The 18994-nt window shown below is 36.1% G+C and overlaps 1 protein-coding gene across 5 annotated transcripts in view; it reads right to left on the bottom strand.

Annotated features, from left to right (window-relative positions):
* The window catches only part of FAM184A (family with sequence similarity 184 member A), a 134596-nt gene that overhangs the window by 10158 nt on the left and 105444 nt on the right, over positions 1 to 18994 (bottom strand). For 4 of the 5 annotated variants that reach the window (XR_001902191.3, XM_003898250.5, XM_009206200.3 and 1 more), the window contains exons 10-14: positions 10338 to 10550; positions 9578 to 9731; positions 4637 to 4764; positions 3758 to 3942; positions 3162 to 3308 (exon numbers count right to left, since the gene is read on the bottom strand). Coding sequence is in view for 4 of the 5 variants with exons in the window: in XM_003898250.5 (XP_003898299.4) it covers positions 3162 to 3308; positions 3758 to 3942; positions 4637 to 4764; positions 9578 to 9731; positions 10338 to 10550 (827 nt within the window). In the remaining variant the exon portion in view is untranslated. The remainder of the gene's footprint in view (positions 1 to 3161; positions 3309 to 3757; positions 3943 to 4636; positions 4765 to 9577; positions 9732 to 10337; positions 10551 to 18994) is intronic. The other variant, XM_017958369.3, reaches the window with a different exon arrangement.

Genomic DNA, 18994 nt, shown 5'->3' with positions numbered 1-18994 from the left:
TTTTTCTGAGATGGAGTTTTGCTCTGCCGCCCAGGCTGCAGTGCAATGGCACAATCTCAGTTCACTGCAACCTCCACCTCCCGGGTCCGAGCGATTCTCCTGCCTCAGTCTCCCGAGTAGCTGGGATTACAAGTGTCTGCCACCACACCTGGCTAATTTTCATATTTTTAGTAGAGACGAGGTTTTATCATGTTGGCCAGGCTGGTCTCGAACTCCTGATCTCAGATGATCCGCCCGCCTCAGCCCCTCAAAAGTGCTGGGATTACAGGTATGAGCCACTGTGCCCAGCCGGGTCTATGCATCTTAAATGGCCTTCATAACTTATGTTCATTACTCTAGTTCACAACACTCAGGCAGGCCTTCAGCGTAAATGCTAGCTAGAATCTAATAACATTGTTTTATTCGCACAAAATTTACATTTATATAATTATAGCTTAGCTTCTATTTAGAATACAAGATAACATTTTCAGTAGTGATAAATGTTCTACTGTAGTGATACCAAGTTTTCCTGTTAAATATTTAAGTTAAAATAAGTCAATTAAAAATATTAAGAAAATAATATATGTAGCCAGAAATGATCCAGTTCCCAGGGATGTATATGAATGATGAGAGCCTGGGAAATGCCGCCTTGAGAGTACCACACAAGTGTAGCCTTTTACTCAAATTTTATGGATTTCCATTAAAAGTAATAGAAGAGAGAAGAGAAAGGGGAAAAAAGGAGAAAGGAGAAGTAGAACATATAAAATTACTAATTAGGGCCACTGATGGATTCTCACCAGGCATGCGTGCCCTGCTTTCTTTGACTCTGACAATATACAGGTCAATGTCTGTGATTCATGAACAACACAGGACTAAATTACAAATGCCTAAAAAGCTGTATACAAAGTTTCCAAGTTATAGTCTGGTTAAGAAAAAAAAGAGGATAAAAAAATAAAATCAGTGAATTTTAGAACCAAAAATAGTATACTATCATTTCATAACCAAACAATAGTATATTATGCACACATATATCCTAGGACTTTAATTTTATAAAGATGAAAAAACTCTATTATATCATCATTTTCTAAACTCTTAAATAAAGGAAATACACCAGTTGAAGCACTTTAACGCTGAACCTTTCTTTTCCCATAAATTATGCACAGACTCTGATTTGTGACAAGACTACTTCTATACCTCACAAAGCTTACAAAAATAATCTGAATGGTAAATTAATAATCAAGGGACAACAACAACCAAAGTTAATTGAGTATTATAGATGAAAGGACTCAAAACTTAAAAAAAATTAGTAATTCAGGTATGACGGAGTGCTTCTTTTCAATTGGGGATTACTGACCTATTTAAATCTAAGTAGAGAAACTCAACATTTCTCTCAAGAAGAAATCATCTTCTGTGAAATAAACCTAAACAATCAATAATAATCTCAGAACCATCTTTTTGCATATTAAAAGATCGGCCATGACCTCAAGTTGTAAAGAATGTTTTCATTTAGCTTAAACTTTCTTTACTTACAGAGTAAATCATTCAGATAAAAAAAATCAAACAGCCCATTCTCTCATTTGTTTCTAAAAGAAACCAGAATCAGGACATTTTTATTAGATATAAAGTTTTTACTACTATATCACTGAAAAATAAAATTTTTACAGAACTCTCTGAAAATCTAAGACTTTAACTTTCAGCACCAGAGAACAGGATTTCTAATAATCGTCATTCCATAAGCAATATAGAACTCATCACCATTTCTACAATACTTACAGACTTGGGGTATTTCCCATCCTTTACATGTGTTGCCCCACCCTTCCCTCTCCAGGAAGGGAGTTCAACAGCATTTGGGGCAGGAGCAGAAGCAAGAAGGTGTATCTGCCCCCAAGCTTCCTCAGCGGCAGGCTGCACCATGTCCTTTCAGCCCCTACTACCACCGCCTTCCAGGAATCTACAGGACTCTTCTGATTTCAAAGTTTTAAAGCCAGGGTGCAGCTGAGAACAAACTTCAACAGAATTCCCCAGTCCTTGGGAACAGTTCATATATTGTTTCCCACAGCTCCATAAGTTGGAACCAACTCTCCCTGCTCATTACCTGTCTAAACCCAAACCATTCAGCAGATCCAAGCAGGCTGCATTTAAGGATATGGAACAGAAACAACCAATTGTCTAAAACTATGCTTTACAACATTGTAGCCATTAGTCTGCATATGGCTACTTACATTTAAATTAATTAAAATTAAATGAAATTTAAAAATTCAGTTCCTCAGTTATGCTAACCACAATTCAAGTGTTCAATAGCTATTTTTAGCTAGAAGCTACTAACCTGGACAAAGCAGATACAAAACAGTTTCATTATCACAGACAATCTATTGAATAGTGCTGGTCAAATATAAATTTGGTATGTGTTTGTTTTTAACTAAAGGAGTAAACACCTAAAGCTAGGGGGTAATTACCTGCTGGCAGTAGGTTTCTGGTGAAAAAAGAAACATGGCTGGTTAGCATGGACCCAAGTAGAAGCATTAAAATGAAAGGAGGGTCTAGCAAAGCAGGTAGTTTACTTAAAAGTAAATACTAATTTTTTGATTATTAAAAATGATCATAAAATCAAAAACTAAGTTTTTTGCTGTCTACTGAAGATTCATAATGTGCAAAACCATATGCAACAGAATAAAGGAAAAACAAGGACACAACCTTTACTCTGTTAACATTCCTAAGGAGACAGGACACACAGATAGACTGATGTTATTCTTTCTGTGACCATGCTTTTCAGAGCATGAAGTGGGGGACGCCAAGATTTCAGTCTCTGTCTGAGGAATATCACTGATGCCAGGAAAAAGGATAGCCAAGGAACTGAGTCTATTGTAAACCATTTCTGCAAAAGCATGAGGTTATGAGCTGTTATACAAGGCAGATACCAGAGCTCATACTTGGCCCAAAAGGATTTAAAAATCACCTCTAATAACAGCAAACACCAAAATCAGAGTGACCATCATCAGTCAACTGCCTCATCCTAATTAAAGAACATATAGCACTGCAATTACCATCTGTAACACAGCACTAAAATTTTCTTTTTGAAGTATCCTTTCTATTAGAGTCAAAATAACAGCTAATCTGAGGTTAAACACAGCGCTCCTAAATTTAGTATCCACATATGAATTTTCTTATATAATATAACTTACGACACTTGTAAAGCTGCATTTATTTCCTTGAGTAGCTCGTTAGTCTTATTAAAATCTGCCCGCATGATATTTTTCTCTCTGAGGTGGTCTGCTGTCATGACATCCAACTCTTTTTCAAGCCTCTTGTTTAAATCTTGTTCATGCAACCTGTTTGATTTATTTTTAGTTAAGAAAATGTTATTCTGAAGTCAAGCTTTCAAAACTTTCTATTATTCTACCAGATTTGAAATGGTTTTTGGTATAATATATAGAAAATTAATGTAAACAGCCTAAATTAAGCTACTTACTTTCTGCTATAAGCTTCTGGCTTTGTTAAAGTTGTCTCCTTTAATGCTTTTTCAAATAACATTTTTAAAAGATTTCAGTTAATTATATACAATTTCCAAAGTGAATGAATACATGTACATCATTCAAGATACAAACATTTCATCTGTGTTCTAGATTATAATATAGTCATCAAATAAAGTAAAAAGTGGTCTTCAATATTTTACTAGAGAGGTAGTCTAGTCACAAAAATAGGCATAGATTACTAAATATCAGCACAACAGTTTTTCAGATGACACTGCATATTCCTTCCGTTGTACTTAATGGCATACCTTATCTGTTGGTTAGATTCACTTCGTATTCTGAGAATTTCTTTCCCCTTAAATTCCAGTTCTTTGGTTAGGGCACTTATATTCTCATGAAGGTGCTGAACCTCCTTATCCAATTCAGAGATGTGATGCTCTCTGTGTCTTAATTCCTCTTGTAGATCTGTAATTCTACACATGTGCTCCTTACTCTGTAAAAAAAAAAAAAAAAAAGTAATTTTTAGAAGTTTTCTACATATTTGATTTCTGTGTTTATCTGCGGGAAAGAAAATGACACACTGGAATGTCAAATGTAATCATTCTGACACTGCTTCTTCAAAAGCAAACTGCTGAAGTGAGAAAACCTCAAGGCCTCTTCTCTTTCCACACATATACGTGTGTATATGGATATAGCTTCAATAATGTCAGGTTACAAGGAACCCAAAAGGTCAAAGGACATCTCTCTCATTTTACAGATGAGGAAACCAATGCTCAAAGATGATTTATAACCAGTGGCTGAGTTGAGATTAGAACACAGGGCTCTTACATTCTCAGTAAGTTTTACATGATTTTGAAGAATAATTGTGGCACCACTGCCTAGAATCTAGAGAGAAAGTGCATCTAAGGAGGCCCTCCCAAAAGAACACTCATCACATGGCTTACAAAGCAGACTTAGTTTAGTGCTACTCTAGCAGTTATCTGACAGTTAAGCTCTCTTCTGTGATCGTGCCACCCCAGTCTCGGTGACAAAGTGAGACTCTGTCTCAAATAAATAAATAAATTAAATAAAGCTCTTCAATATAAATAGAATGTGATAACCAGTGAAAATAAGAGTTACTACAAAATAATTTTCAGAAAATTATGAACATTCAATCTATTCAAACAGTACAGAATACTCTTACTTACCTGTCTTCTGCTGATGTCTATGCTTCTCTCTAATTCCATTTTAGCAGCTGCCAATTCTTGATGATGATTATGCCGTAACAAATCAATTGCAGCTGCATGTTGATGGTTGAGTTCTGAGCGCAAGGAAGCTGGAATTGCAAGGCAAAAATACGTTTGGTACCTTTAAAAAAATATTATCAATACTTTAGATAAAAATTATAGAAGTAAAAAAAATTATTTAAAAATCAGAACACTTGTGTATGTCCATTAAATTAATAGATTATTACAAACTCACAAATTTAAATATTATAGACTACAATATACTATCATGAATTTAAAGTTAATCTAGCTTTGATGAGGATATAAAAAATTTCAAATGTTTAAGTGGATCAAGGCATTTTTATACATGCTTTCAGTATGCAGGTAAAGTGCTAATGGAGATGAAGTATTTTTAATTCATCTCTTTCACTATTAGAATAATAAAATTTGGTCAGGCACAGGGGCTCATGCCTATAATCCCAGCACTTTGAGGGGCCGAGGTGGGTGGATCACCTGAGGTCAGGAGTTCGCGACCAGCCTGACCAACATGGTGAAACCCCGTCTCTACTACAAATACAAAAAATTAGCCGGGCGTGGTGGTGGGTGCCTGTAATCTCAACTACTCAGGAGAATGAGACAGAAGAATTGCGTGAACCTGGGAGGTGGAGGTTGCAGTGAGACGAGATCACGCCATTGCACTCCAGCCTGGGTGACAGAGTGAGATTCCATCTCAAAAAAATAAAATAAATAAAATAAATAAATAAATAAAATTTTAGAGTTTAATGGTACCATAACAAATATTTAGGAGGCAACTTCTCACCCAAATAAGAATTCTTCAAAAATATCCCTAAAGGAGCCTGGCTGGTCAGTGTTGTTAGTGATCTGAAGGTCATCACCTTCATTTGAGTTTGGGATTATTTCATACAGTCCATAAACATTTATTGAATGCCAGGCACTATTCTAAGGGGGAATGAAATATGACAGTATCTCTATAACTGCATAGGGTTGAGGGGAAGACATTATGCCAGAAAACTAAGTAGGGTATCAGAGATGACTATTAGGTATGACAAAGCACAGTACTGGAAGAAATGTTCTAGGAAAGGGAAACTGGGGAAGGGAATTGTCACAGTAACTGTCTGAAGACCAAGTAAGAGTTCTCCAAATAGAGAAGGAAAAAGTATTCAGGAAGAAGGGATATCATGGGATATCATATATAAAACAGAAAGAACCTGGTCTGTCTGGCAAACTATAAGAGGGTATGGCAGGAGGCCACAGTGCACATGGTCATACTGTAAAGAAAATGGAACCTAGTGGGAGAAAGTTTTAGTACAAAATGTGTTTTATTTTAACCTAAGGCTCATAGTTCTCAAACTTGGATATGTTTGGTGGTATGCGTGAAGGAACCTGATCATCTCCTTAAACATGAATTTTACTTGAAGATTTTTGGAAAATCCATTAATTATATATTATATAAACAGATTTCAGTGAGTAAAATACACATTTATAAATTTTAAAGTGAAAACATGAGACTTCAAAGACAAGCTGTGCTTGTAGCTAGCCAATTCAGGCTCCTCTTGAGACCGCCATGTAAAGCATAAGTTGTTTCCCCTGGTGTTAAGGCCTTTTTCAGTGGGAAACCTTGACATGCACCAAGGTAGGACATGAGGAATCACTGAAGGATTTGAAGTGGGTTGTCACATGGTGAGATTTGAGCATTACAAAGTTTACCCTGACTGGAGTTTAGAGAATATACTGTGTGAAAGGAGATCTGCAAGGTTATGGCAATAATCCAGGTGAGAAATGATACAACTAAAACCAAAGTATGGCAGAGGACTAAAGAAGAGGAAACAAATAGAAGAAATGTTTAAGAGAGGGAGTAACAGATAGGATGTGGCAGTGAAAGAAAAAAAGTCAGCCGGGTGTGGTAGCTTACGTAATCCTAGCACTTTGAGAGGCCGTGGCGGGTGGATCACCTGAGGTCAGGATTTTGATACCAGCCTGATCAACTTGGTGAAACCCCGTCTCTACTAAAAATACAAAAATTTTCCAGGTGTGGTGGCAGGCTCCTGTAACCCCAGCTACCTGGGAGACTGAGGCAGGAGAACTGCTTGAACCTGGGAGGCAGAGGTTGCAGTGAGCTGAGATGGCACCACTATATTCCTGCAGAGTGAGACTCGGTCTCAAAAAAAAAAAAGAAAAGAAAAGAAAAAAAGTCGATTGTGACTCCCATTTTCCTGGTTTTGGCAAGTGGGTAAACAGTGATACCATTAATTAGAATAGGAGGTACAGGAATATAAACACATTTTAGACTATGGGAGACAGTGGGTTCATATTTTTAAATGTTGAGTATAAGTTAGAATATCTGTCTAACAATGCGTAAGAAATAGAAACCTAAGGTACAAGAAGAGAGGTGTGGTCTAGAAATGAATATGTGGAATCACCAGTACATAGATGGTGGTCACAACCACGGATGTGAATGCAATAAACCAAGAAAAGGCTGAAGATTAAAAAAGAGACCAGAAGACTGGGGGCTTACTGTGGTTTAATATGGTTTCTCCCCTCTGAAACACATGTTGAAATTTGATTGTCATTGTGGCACTGTTGGGAGGTGGGGCCTTTAGGAGGTTATTAGGTCATTAGGAGGGATTAATGGCTTTCTTGCAGGAATGGTTAGCAAGCATAAGAGCTCCACCCCATTTTTTTCTAGCGCTTAGGCCCTCTCCCCACTTCCACTTTTCCACCAAGCTACGAAGCAGCACAAGGCCCTCACCAGATGTGGCCAGCTACTTGATCTTAGACTTCTTGGCCTCCCGAATCATAAGCCAAGTAAACCTCTTTCCTTTATAAATTAGCCAGTCTGTGGTATTCTGCTATAGCAACAGAAAAGAAACCAAGATAAAGCTGAATCCTGGGAAATACTAATATTTGATGGATGCGTGTGGAAACAGGACAGTGTATGAGATGAAGGAGTAGAGGTCAGAAAAGTAGGAATATAGTAAGTATAGTATATTATTATGAAAATCAAGGAAAAAATACTCAAGAAGGTTGTGGTCAAAGGGCTCAAATGTTGAAGATAGGGCAAATAAGATGAAAGCTAGTAAGTGGGAATACTTTGGATTTGGAAGTTCAAAGCTCAGTGGTGATCTCAGGGAGAGTAGTTTCAATGAAATAATGGACAAAATGTAGAATTGAAGGATCCCAACAAGGACCAGTATCTACAATATAGAAACAACTCTTAAAATGCAACAGTAAAATGTAAACAATCCAATCAGAAAAGAGATATACAGATGGCAAATGAGCACATGAAAAATGCTCAATAACATGAGCCATTAGGGAAATGCAAATTAAAACCAGTTTTAATGATGAGTTATCACTACATTCCTATCAGAAAGGATAAAATATAATGACAACATCAAATGTTGGCGAGGATGTGAGCAAAATTTACATGATGCTAGTAGGGACGTAAAATGGTATAGTCACGCTAGAAAACCTTTTGCAGTTTGTTACAAAATTACACATGCAGCTGCCATATGACCCAGCAACCGCTGGGAGTTTTGCTCTTGTTGCCCAGGCTGGAATGCAATGGTGCGATCTTGGCTCACTGCAACCTCGGCCTCCCAGGTTCAAGTGATTCTCCTGCCTCAGCCTCCCAAGTAGCTTGGATTACAGCTACCATGCCCGGCTAATTCTGTATTTTTAGTAGAGATGGAGTTTCACCAAGTTGGTCAGGCTGATCTCAAAATCCTGACCTCAGGATTTCCACTTGCCTCAGCCTCCCAAAGTACTGGGATTACAGGTGTGAGCGACCGCACCTGGCTAACAAAGATGTATTTAAATCATGTTTAGTGCAGTATGTTTCAACGGACTAAACAACAATAGTTCCAACACTAGGACTGTTTTTGCCTGACCTCACAAAGCTGTGGAACATGTGTATTCTCTTTTGGCCACATTTCTATAAAGGCTACCTCCACATTTGACTGCAATTCCTGTGCAAAGACAGGGCAGTAGTTCATTTTTTAATTCTCCTTGCTCAGCAATCTCTAGCACATGAACAGGTTTTTCACAAATCTTTGACAAATGTCTACATTTAACCTGATTTTCATGCTAGCAGTCATAGCGGATTTTAAAGGAGGAAGAGGAGAGCTTTAACCACTTAGTCTGGGACTCCAAGCAACATTATAGATGAGAAACAGGGTCAGATGGCTTTCCCTTTGAGGCCCAAAATATTGATAACACTTCAGTCTTCTTTGCTCCAAATTCCTACTTGGAAAGAGTGTGCCACTGAAGTATGACAACATGTTAAAAATATTAGGAGAATTTGGAATAAAGCCAAACAGAAGAAAAATGAGATGGTAAGAATAAAAAGTTATTGAATGACATTAAAAAACAAAACCCAAAACAAATCTTTAAATACATACCCAGTTTTTCTTCAAAACTCAACTTATCTCCTTATAAAAAGTAATGATGTGAACACCTCATAGGTAGAAATCTCAAAGAAATATATATCTCAACAGAAAAGTCAGACCTAATCCTCACTTTTCCCATTAAAACAAAATCTTGAAGTGGAAAAAACCATATGACCATGCAGTCTCAGGACATGTGGCTCCATGCCCTTTCTATTGGGCAGTGATTGATTTCTGGAACACCTCAATGTGCTGAGTCCACTTAGTCCAAAAAGGACAGATTAGAGTACCAGCGGTGTTGCTTGCATAGCTGGAGTACAGAGACAGCTGAGGGGAATTCACTTTACTGTTTGTGTCCTGTCTATTCATCTGGTAACTTCAAATAAAATATGCAATACACTTAGATATTCGTTTTGATGTTTCAAAATTTTAAAATAAAACTTGGTGATTCTATGTTGAATTTAAAAAATTTTAAAAATGTACATATGAATATGACAAGATTGTAATCTTTTCAAAATACCAAGCATAGCCTTTCCTTCATCTTCTAATTCAAACCGAAGAGTCTGAAGTTCCTGTTCCATTTCTATTCGGAAGCCCTCCATTGACTCTCTGTGTGCATCTTTCAATGATTGAAGCTCTGCAGAATGCTTCTGTTGTAAATGATTTTCAAGAGCCTAGAACAAGACAAATTCAAATTATTATGCTAGAATATAGGAAGGAAAACGCAAACAAAATAGAAAACAGTTACTAAAACTCAGTTATTTAAGAAATACAAAATGTTTAGGTTCATTTTCAAGAAAACTAGACATAAGATAATCAACATTAGAAAAAATAATTAGGGTCATTTCAGTAGAATAAATAAATCATCATGAAACCAGTTTGATTCAATGTATTTTGTCTATATATTGAATGGGCTGGGCACAGTGGCTCACCCTTGTAATCCCAGCAATTTGGGAGGACAAGGTGAGAGGACTGCTTGAACCCCAGAATTCAAGACCAGCGTGGGCAACATAGTGAGACCTGCTTCTACAAAAAAAATTAAAAATTAGTCAGGCATGGAGGTGTGCGCCTATAGTCCCAGCTATTCAGGAGGCTGAGGTGGGAAAATCACCAGTCTAGGAAGTTGAGACTGCAGTGAGCTATGATCGTGCTGCTGCACCTCAGCCTGGGTGAAACAGTGAGACCCTGTCTCAAAAAATAGAAAATCATTTTTTTTTTAATGTAACTAATCATTATTAGGCTGTTGGATTACATTTGAACGTATGCCACATAAAACTTACTCTCTGCTCCTTTTCCTTTTCCTCTTCCATAGTTTGAAATGCAAGGACATGTGCTTCTTTTAATGATTTGTGTCTTTGCTGATGTTGCTCCTCTAATTCTTCAAGCTCTTGCGTAAGCCGCTGTCGTTCTTGCGTAAACTGGGCTTGCAGTTGTTGCAAAGAAGTCTGAGATTGGGAAAGCTGTATCTCCAGATTCTGTTTCAGCAAGGAAATCTATGTCCCAGAATGGTACACAATGAAGAATAAATACAAGGCATAGTTCACAAACTATCCATCAAAGGGGGAAAAGCACTTCAAAGATATTAATGATAGTAAAATAACTGCCTTAATATTTCCATTTAAAACGTTCTAAAATGTATCACAAAAATTTTTTAAAAATGGTGATTTACTATCACCATTTAAAATTTTACTTTCTGTAATTATTCTGAAAATAGTTTAGTTATATTGTTTATAGACTGTCTAAAGAACACTGCAGCCCACATGTAGATATAAATACCCATGTTATGTTGCAATAAAAATTCATAATATGAAATAAAAACATAAGACAATTAACATTTTCGTTAGGTTATAGTCACTTCAAGGAAGAGTATGAACAGTTAAACCACTTATTTGTAAAGCAGTAAAGTGAAATAGGACTGTGAGCTCTGAGTTAAAATTCTAGCTCTGTCACTTGTTAGTATGAACACCTCACCAGGTTATGTTACTACATATAGCTCACTTTGAACAGACTCTGGCATGTACTAAGCATTCAACAAATATTAGCTAAGATTATTTGAGAATTAAAAACCTATTCTTTAAAAGATGTATCAGTTTATAATTTAGAATCATTATGTAAATTTTTATTTTTTATTTAACTCAAAGTTCTTGAAAACCTTTAAGTTTTCAAAATGTCTCAAACGTCCCACAATCTTTGATTCAACCATTATAACAATGTCAGGTACTTTTCTTTGACTATGGAAAACTGATTTGTCACTCCTTTAGAAAACAGACATCAGCCTCAATATGTCTGTATCACTTCTAGATGTCTTAACATACTTATAATTATTTTGGTAAGAATAAAAACATAAAACATAGGTATATGTATATATCATATATGTTCATATATGCATTTGATAAAACCATTTAACTGACCTATTTCTATTCTCATACACAGGATATTGTAACTTGAGACTATATAACTGTGTTCTAAAAGAAGTCTAAATCTAAGAGGAACTTAGGAGAACCAGATACAAAGTTGTAAAACGTGTTCCATAAGCAACTTAAAACACTCTATGCTTTTATACACTGGTAAAACAGTTTCTGTGGCCAAAAAAGCCAATGAAAAGAGGAAACTTTAAAGTGAGTTTTTGTAAATGGGAAAAGGCTCTTTTAATTGATGGAAGGCAGACATAAGTTGCCTCACACGTCTCACAAAGAAAGGTACCTGGGAAAGAAAGAGAAAGGGTGGGGAATCACCAGACATGCAAAAGAAGAACGGAGGAAAGAGTCATTAATTGGAAAAAGGAAAGGTCCGAAGCAAGCCACCATATCCCTTTAAAAAGCAGCAGGAAGAGTCACAGACTGTAGTGAGCTTAGGGTGATGATTAGCCTTCCAGAAGGGTTCTGGACAAAGTTATCAATCAGAGTTAGTTATAAAGGTTAGCATACGGCTTTATGGAAATAGTCAAGCACTGGTGAGAAATCATATTAAAAAATCTAGGTTTAATCTGTTTTAATGTATTTCCAAATAAGTGACTCTACCTGTTGAAACTTTATGAATTCTGCTTATTAATTTCTACAAAAAACTAAGGTTTCAGAGGTTATTTTAAAGTTTTGGAGCCAAGGTGGAACTGCAACCCTCTGATTCCAGATATCACAACTCCTTATACCTCTAAATGGCAGCAGCACCCACGATTTACAGACTGAAATAAATCCTGCAAATGTGAAAATGTGATATGTGCATAAGAATGTCACAGCCACAGCTAACGCCATACTTATGGAATATGATAAATTATACCATGTGACTTCTCACTATTTTATGCAATGAAAATCAGGACAAAATAAATATTGAAGACAGCCTAGAAAGAAAAAATAAACCATAAAAGGGTAACAAGAACAAAAACAGACATTGTGAACACTGATTTGTAACTGGTAGAGCCATTCTCTTCCCAGCAAGTTGGTTCTTGAAATAGAGAAGGCACCAACACACTCTCTTTGGAAGTTCAACCCTAGTCCCAGCCTAAGCAGGGGGACCCATGGGACTGCCCTTCTTGGGGATTAAAATCTACCCAGCATTCTGCTCACCAAGCTGTCTGCCCTGGTACAGATCTGTGTCCATCCAAAAAGAATGGACACATTTTTCTGCTTTGCACAAAAGTGACATATAGGCTAGCAGTGGCCCTGGATCCTATCCTCAAATTTAGTGTGTACTTCAATTAGTAGGAAACCAATCAGCTCGCATTGGTATTTCTTATTTTTTGCAATACCTACTTCAAAAGTTTGCTGAATCGATAGACCTCTTGTGTTAATTTGACTCACATTTGACTATTAACAGGTGACACTTATGAAGAAATACAATATTTAAAGTGAATGATTGGAAGTACCACAGTATATAAGTTACATATTTAAAATCTACAGAGTTTTAAGTTTCTCCAGCTAAAATAAAATACACACAAGTATTTTACATTGTAATATACTTTACCTTGAAAGAACTCCAAAATAGTACTTTCCATCTTAGGATATGTGATTAATCTTTGTATCTACACTCAAGAAAATAATATAAACTATGTGCAGAAAGACATTATCATGCAGTTTAGTGCTCAAATACACTCAGATATTTTGTATTCTTAACTTGGAAAGCACATCAAAATAATATTAAGGTCATCTAAAATCTCTGAATTCATGCTCAAGACAGTAATGTGAATTATATGGAGAAAGCCTTAATCATGCAATACAGCATCAAAATTTATTTTGTTCCTTTTAAAAATAAATTAGTAGAATTGCAATAAATAGCCTTTATTCAGCATGAAAAGTATATGGCACTTTAAAGGCAATGAGCAAAGCAATGTAAAGTGAACTAATTTTTATAGCTATAAACAGCTGAGTTTAATATAATCAATATAAATACATACTAATGTAAAACTTTAACTGAAAAGAAAAGAAAAAAAACCTCTGCATTAAAAGATTTAAGCAATTTTGATAAGTATTTTTATAACAGAATTATAGACTATCTAGAAAGGCATGTGTTGAATAAAGAATGAGAACAAGTAGTTGCTTCAAACTATATATTATATTCAAATTATGTAGTGCATGGTATTAGTTTCTATACATTTGTTAAAATTCAAAAAATTCTATTTCTTATTTTGTTTAAATAAACCAAAACAAATTTTATTTTGGAAAATAATTTAATCTTTAGTTTTTAAATTCTTAGCACAGCAATTTAGATACGAAATATATAATATATTCTACTGGTTGATAAGTGCCAGATATTTTAGAGACAATTTTAAAGGTCAAACTGCACTGATAGTAATTGCCACCTTCTGTCTCTACCATTTCAAAAATGATTGCCTTTTTGAAAATAAAGTTTTACAGTCTTTTTGAAAATGGAATATTAAAGTTTTATAATAATTTCAAAAAGAAAAAATTAAAAATATATGGGCCTGGCACAGTTGTTGCTCATGCCTATAATCCCTGCATTTTAGGAGGCCAAGACAGGTGGATCACCTGAGGTCAGGAGTTTGAGATCGGCCTGGCCAACATGATGAAACCCTGTCTCCACTAAAAGTACAAAAAATTAGCCGGGAGTGGTGGTGGGCACCTGTAATCCCAGCTACTTGGGAGGCTGAGGCAGGAGAATCACTTAAACCGGTAGGTGGAGGTTGCAGTGAGTCGAGATCGTACCACTACACTCCAACCTGGGTGACAAGAACAAAATTCCATTTAATATGTGTGTGTGTGTGTATATATATATATATGGCTCACTGCAGCCTCAACCACCTGGGCTCAAGTGATTCTCCCACCTCAGCCTCCTAAGTAGCTGGGACTGCAGACATGCACCAACTAATTTTAAATTATTTGTAGAGATGAGGTATCACTCTGTTGCCCAGGCTAGTCTTGAACTCCTGGGCTCAAGCGATCCTCCTGCCTCAGCCTCTAAAAGTGCTGGGATTACAGGCATGAGTCACTGTGCCCGGCCTACTTTTTACAGACCAGTTTCACAAAGATTCTGTACCTCTATAATGGTGTTAGTGGAAGAACTGTCTCAAAACAAAAACTGAAACATCAAATCTGAGGTACGGGGTATGACAGAATGTCAATATGAGACATGCCATTAATTATGTACATATTACCTACAACCTTTGGTTTTTGATGCAAATCAGTGTTTTTTTTCTTCAAAAACCATTAGAGTCTTGTTACAAAAATGAAAGAATATAGAAAGTATACAGTTTATTCCTATTTATCAAAGTAAAAAGTGGTTCATTATGAAAATTTTAAAAATATAAGAACATATAAATAAAAGGGAAAGTCTCCTTCATTCCCTTTCCTCACCAAATCCCAATCCCTAAGGGTAACTGGTGTTAATATTTTGGTATGCATTACTGCAGACTGTAATGGCTTAGGTCTCTCTTGATATAATTCACTGTTTTGTTTTCTTTTGCTTTCTTACCTAGATCATGTGTAAATGGCTAGATGATTTTACCAAATGTAGAGAATATATCTGATAAAATGTTGGCTATGCCTTATATACAAAAGTTACGGAGGCTCCAGGACACATCTCAAAAGATCAGTGCTTAATGTCCATAGCAGCTGAAACAGACCCCTGGGGCAGCTGATGTGGACAGACATCCTATATGTATCACATAGAGAAATAAACACCACTTCAAATGTGGTTATTTTATTTATTTATTTATTTATTTTGAGACGGAGTCTCGCTGTGTCGCCCAGGCTGGAGTGCAGTGGCGCGATCTCGTCTCACTGCAAGCTCCGTCTCCCGGGTTCACGCCATTCTCCTGCCTCAGACTCCGAGTAGCTGGGACTACAGGCGCCCGCCACCATGCCCGGCTAGTTTTTTGTATTTTTAGTAGAGATGGGGTTTCACCATGTTAGCCAGGATGGTCCGATCTCCTGACCTCGTGATCCACCCGCCTCGGCCTCCCAAAGTGCTGGGATTACAGGCTTGAGCCACCGCTCCCGGCCAACACCACTTCAAATGTGAAACCACAAGAGTGTCCTGACCTGCAGATGTGGATGAGGTGGTTTTCACACACTCAACTTTATATAGCTTATTCCAAGATGAGTATGCTGAGGGATTTAATGATGTTTAATAATTTTTCCAGTACAGGGAACAGTGAGTTTGTGTTTTTGTAGTTTTTTTCCTTCCCTTCAAAGTGGCATTTATAAGGTACTCATGATATTTAGATATGACCCATTCTTTTTAATAACTACATAGACTTCCTAGGGCTGGCACTGCCCCTCACTTCTCCAACAGCTGTTCTGTCTCTTTCCTTTCTTCCCAGTTGGCTGAACACCTGGGTTTGTTTAGGCATTAAATGGAAATCTCTGGAAGGTAAGCCCCTCTCATGGTACTTTCAGATGAATTAGGACTGGGACAAGAAAATAATCTAATTCTAAGGTATTAATATCAACTCCAATCCTTCCAAATATATAAAACATTAAAAACTGCTAGCCTATCAGTCTGAGCAGCTCTCAGGAAAAAAACTGCTAACCGAGGCTTAGTAGAGGACAGTAGGAATAACTTATTACTATGTCAATGACTTAATGAAAATGCTCATGTAAAACATTTAAAGGTGCTCAAATATTTTAATTATATGATTTATTTTTCTTCTTTAATCACTAATGTGCTATTACTGAGGAAACTAGTTAAGAAAAGTAAATTTAAGCCAGAATTGTGGTCATTTTGAAAAAATTCTGAATTGTTCTTTTTTTTTTTGTATTTTCTAAGATGTATAAACTGAGTTTATTATTAAAAACCACCACAAAGCCGGGCGCGGTGGCTCAAGCCTGTAATCCCAGCACTTAGGCGCCGAGATCGGCGGACGCCTGTCAGGGAGATCAAGACCATCCTGGCTAACCCGTGAAACCCCGCCTCTAGTAAAAAATACAAAAAGTAGCCGGGCGGTGGCGAGCGCCTGTAGTCCCAGCTACTCGAGGCTGAGGCAGGAGAATGGCGAACCCGGGAGGCGAGCTGCAGTGAGCCCGCTGATCCGCCACTGCACTCCAGCTTGGGCGACAGAGCTTGGTGACCTCGCCTCAAAAAAAAAAAAAAAAAAAAACCACCACAATGCTTCTAATGGAACATATCCCCAATCATCCTCTTATTATTAACTAAAACTAATTAGAAAGCATCTCTAAAGGACAGATGTAACAGTAACAGTCACTTGTTTGTGAATGTGCTAAGCACTGAACTCTTGTATGGAAAGCTGGGGTACATATCATGTACTGAGGGAGTGGGCAGGTGTTCACCCTGCAGAGCACAACACTGACAAAGTCATGTTTTGTTGTGGATGATGACAGAGTGAAAAGGTGATCCTCAATGACTATAACGTTATAAAAGAGATTTCACTGTTACCAGCCCCTTTTACCCTTTCTGTAGGAGATGAATCAAGGCACTTTCATTCCAGTTATTAATAGGCAATTTCAATAAGGTGGTTTTTGTTTAATGAATAAAAAGTACAACTATTGAAGAAAATGTGGCTGTGTTGTCACAAATATTCTAAAGTATAATTCAATTAATTTTTAAAATAATCATATCCTATTTGGGTTCTTATTTCTATCCCAATTAGCACATATGTCAAAATGTCTGTATTGATATAACTATCATGCCAAAATTTGTACTATGTTCTATGTGATTGCTAACAAGAATTTCTAAATATAACTTATTTCAGCAACACTGAGATAAATGTTCATTGTTTCTTTTAAGACATTAAAGAAAATGCTGCTAAATGTACTTGCATATTTTAATTATTTTTTACATAGAAAAAAGACTGAATATGAAAACTACGTAAAATTTTTATTTTCTTGCATAGTAGAAAAAACTTACAGGGGTATGAGGAAATAGTTCCATTCCAGAAGTATCAGAATTTCACAAGACATCTCTAGGCTCAAAGCTTTGATTTCTCTAGGGCTGGCATTAGTAAACTACAGTCTGTTTTTGTAAATTGTTACTGGAATACAGTCATACCCATTCATTTACATACTGTCTATAAGTATTTTCACACTACAATGGCATAGAGTTTCTGCCACAGAAACTGGCCCACAAAGCCAAAAGTATTTACTATCTGGCCCTTTATAGAAAAGTCTGCTGACTCCCGCCTTAGGACATCAAGAAAAATATTCAACAATGTTCAATTCTCTGTCATCTAATTTTAAAGGACAAGTTGAGTATGGGTTTAGTGTGAAAATAAATCTCATTTTTTCTTATGATATACAAAGAAAAAATTTTTTAAATGAGTGTTAAATGGAATATTATTTTGAAGATGAATTTCTGCATACTTGAGTGTACATAAGTAAAAAGTGATCACTTTGTCAATTCTTAGGAAAGGGATTTACTCCATTTTGCTTTTCATCTGTTGACAATTATAACATTACAATGTATAAAATACGTTCTAAATCACATAAACCTTCATAACAATCCAGTACTTTTAAAAAAGGAAGTCACTAATGCTAGTTTTTCAAAAAAATAAAGTAGTTTAACAACAAAAAAATTTTACATTTATTTCCATTTTTATGAATCAACTAGTTAATAGTTTTTCAAAAATATTACTATATCTTTCAAAATAAACATAAAAATAATGAAATGTATGTCTGAGATGTAAAATCTCAATTGGCTTTATAATAAATATATGCTTATTTATTAACACATGTGGTAGATGTATGCATAAACAAATGAATGACTGAACATTAGAAGCTTTTATTATCCATATACAAAATATATCTTATTGAATGCCAAACTATTTTTTATATAAGTTGAAGCTTTAAAGCAGTGATGTTGTTTATGCAAAATGAAAAGTGCAACATGCCCTTGTGTACAAATTGTAAGTGCCGCTCACTTACATTGTTGATAGATTTATGCAAAGCTTCACCCAGAGAGTGCCGCTATGAAGAAAAGATCACAGGAATAAAGGGAAACATTCAGAAATCAACTAAGTGAAAAAAAGAGGAATAAGAACAGAGAGTAAAACACAGAACATTAATTATAATGTGCTCAAGAGAAAACAAGTTGAAAACAGTTCTAAGAAACAAACTAAACAAAAAGAAATTAAAGACACACAGTCTAAATTATCTATAATCCCTTAAAACAATGTCTGATATATTTGTGGGCTTGCAGACTTACCTATACAAACTACTAAAGGCTGGGCCATATAAATCAGAGTTCAGTTTAAAAGATGATGGTTATTGAGGGACCTAGAGGGGGTATTACTGTTCTAAATTCCTCTCAGAAAGCTACAAGATAACTATCACATTACACCCACTTTGCTGTAGGTTCATGGAGAATTGCGGTGAAAACCGCAACACTAACTTGACTGACCATATAATTTGGGAACCAGAAATAAATATGAGATAATCACTAGAAATTAAAGATTTAATAATAATCTGGTTTTATATTAGGGGGAAAGGAAGAAAGACACCTTTATATCTTTTTAATCCTATTTCCTAGG

Source organism: Papio anubis, chromosome 6 (assembly GCF_008728515.1).
Source record: "Papio anubis isolate 15944 chromosome 6, Panubis1.0, whole genome shotgun sequence".
NCBI lineage: Eukaryota > Metazoa > Chordata > Mammalia > Primates > Cercopithecidae > Papio > Papio anubis.
The sequence above is the reverse complement of the archived record's forward strand: the minus strand, read 5'-3'. Positions and strand labels throughout refer to the sequence as shown.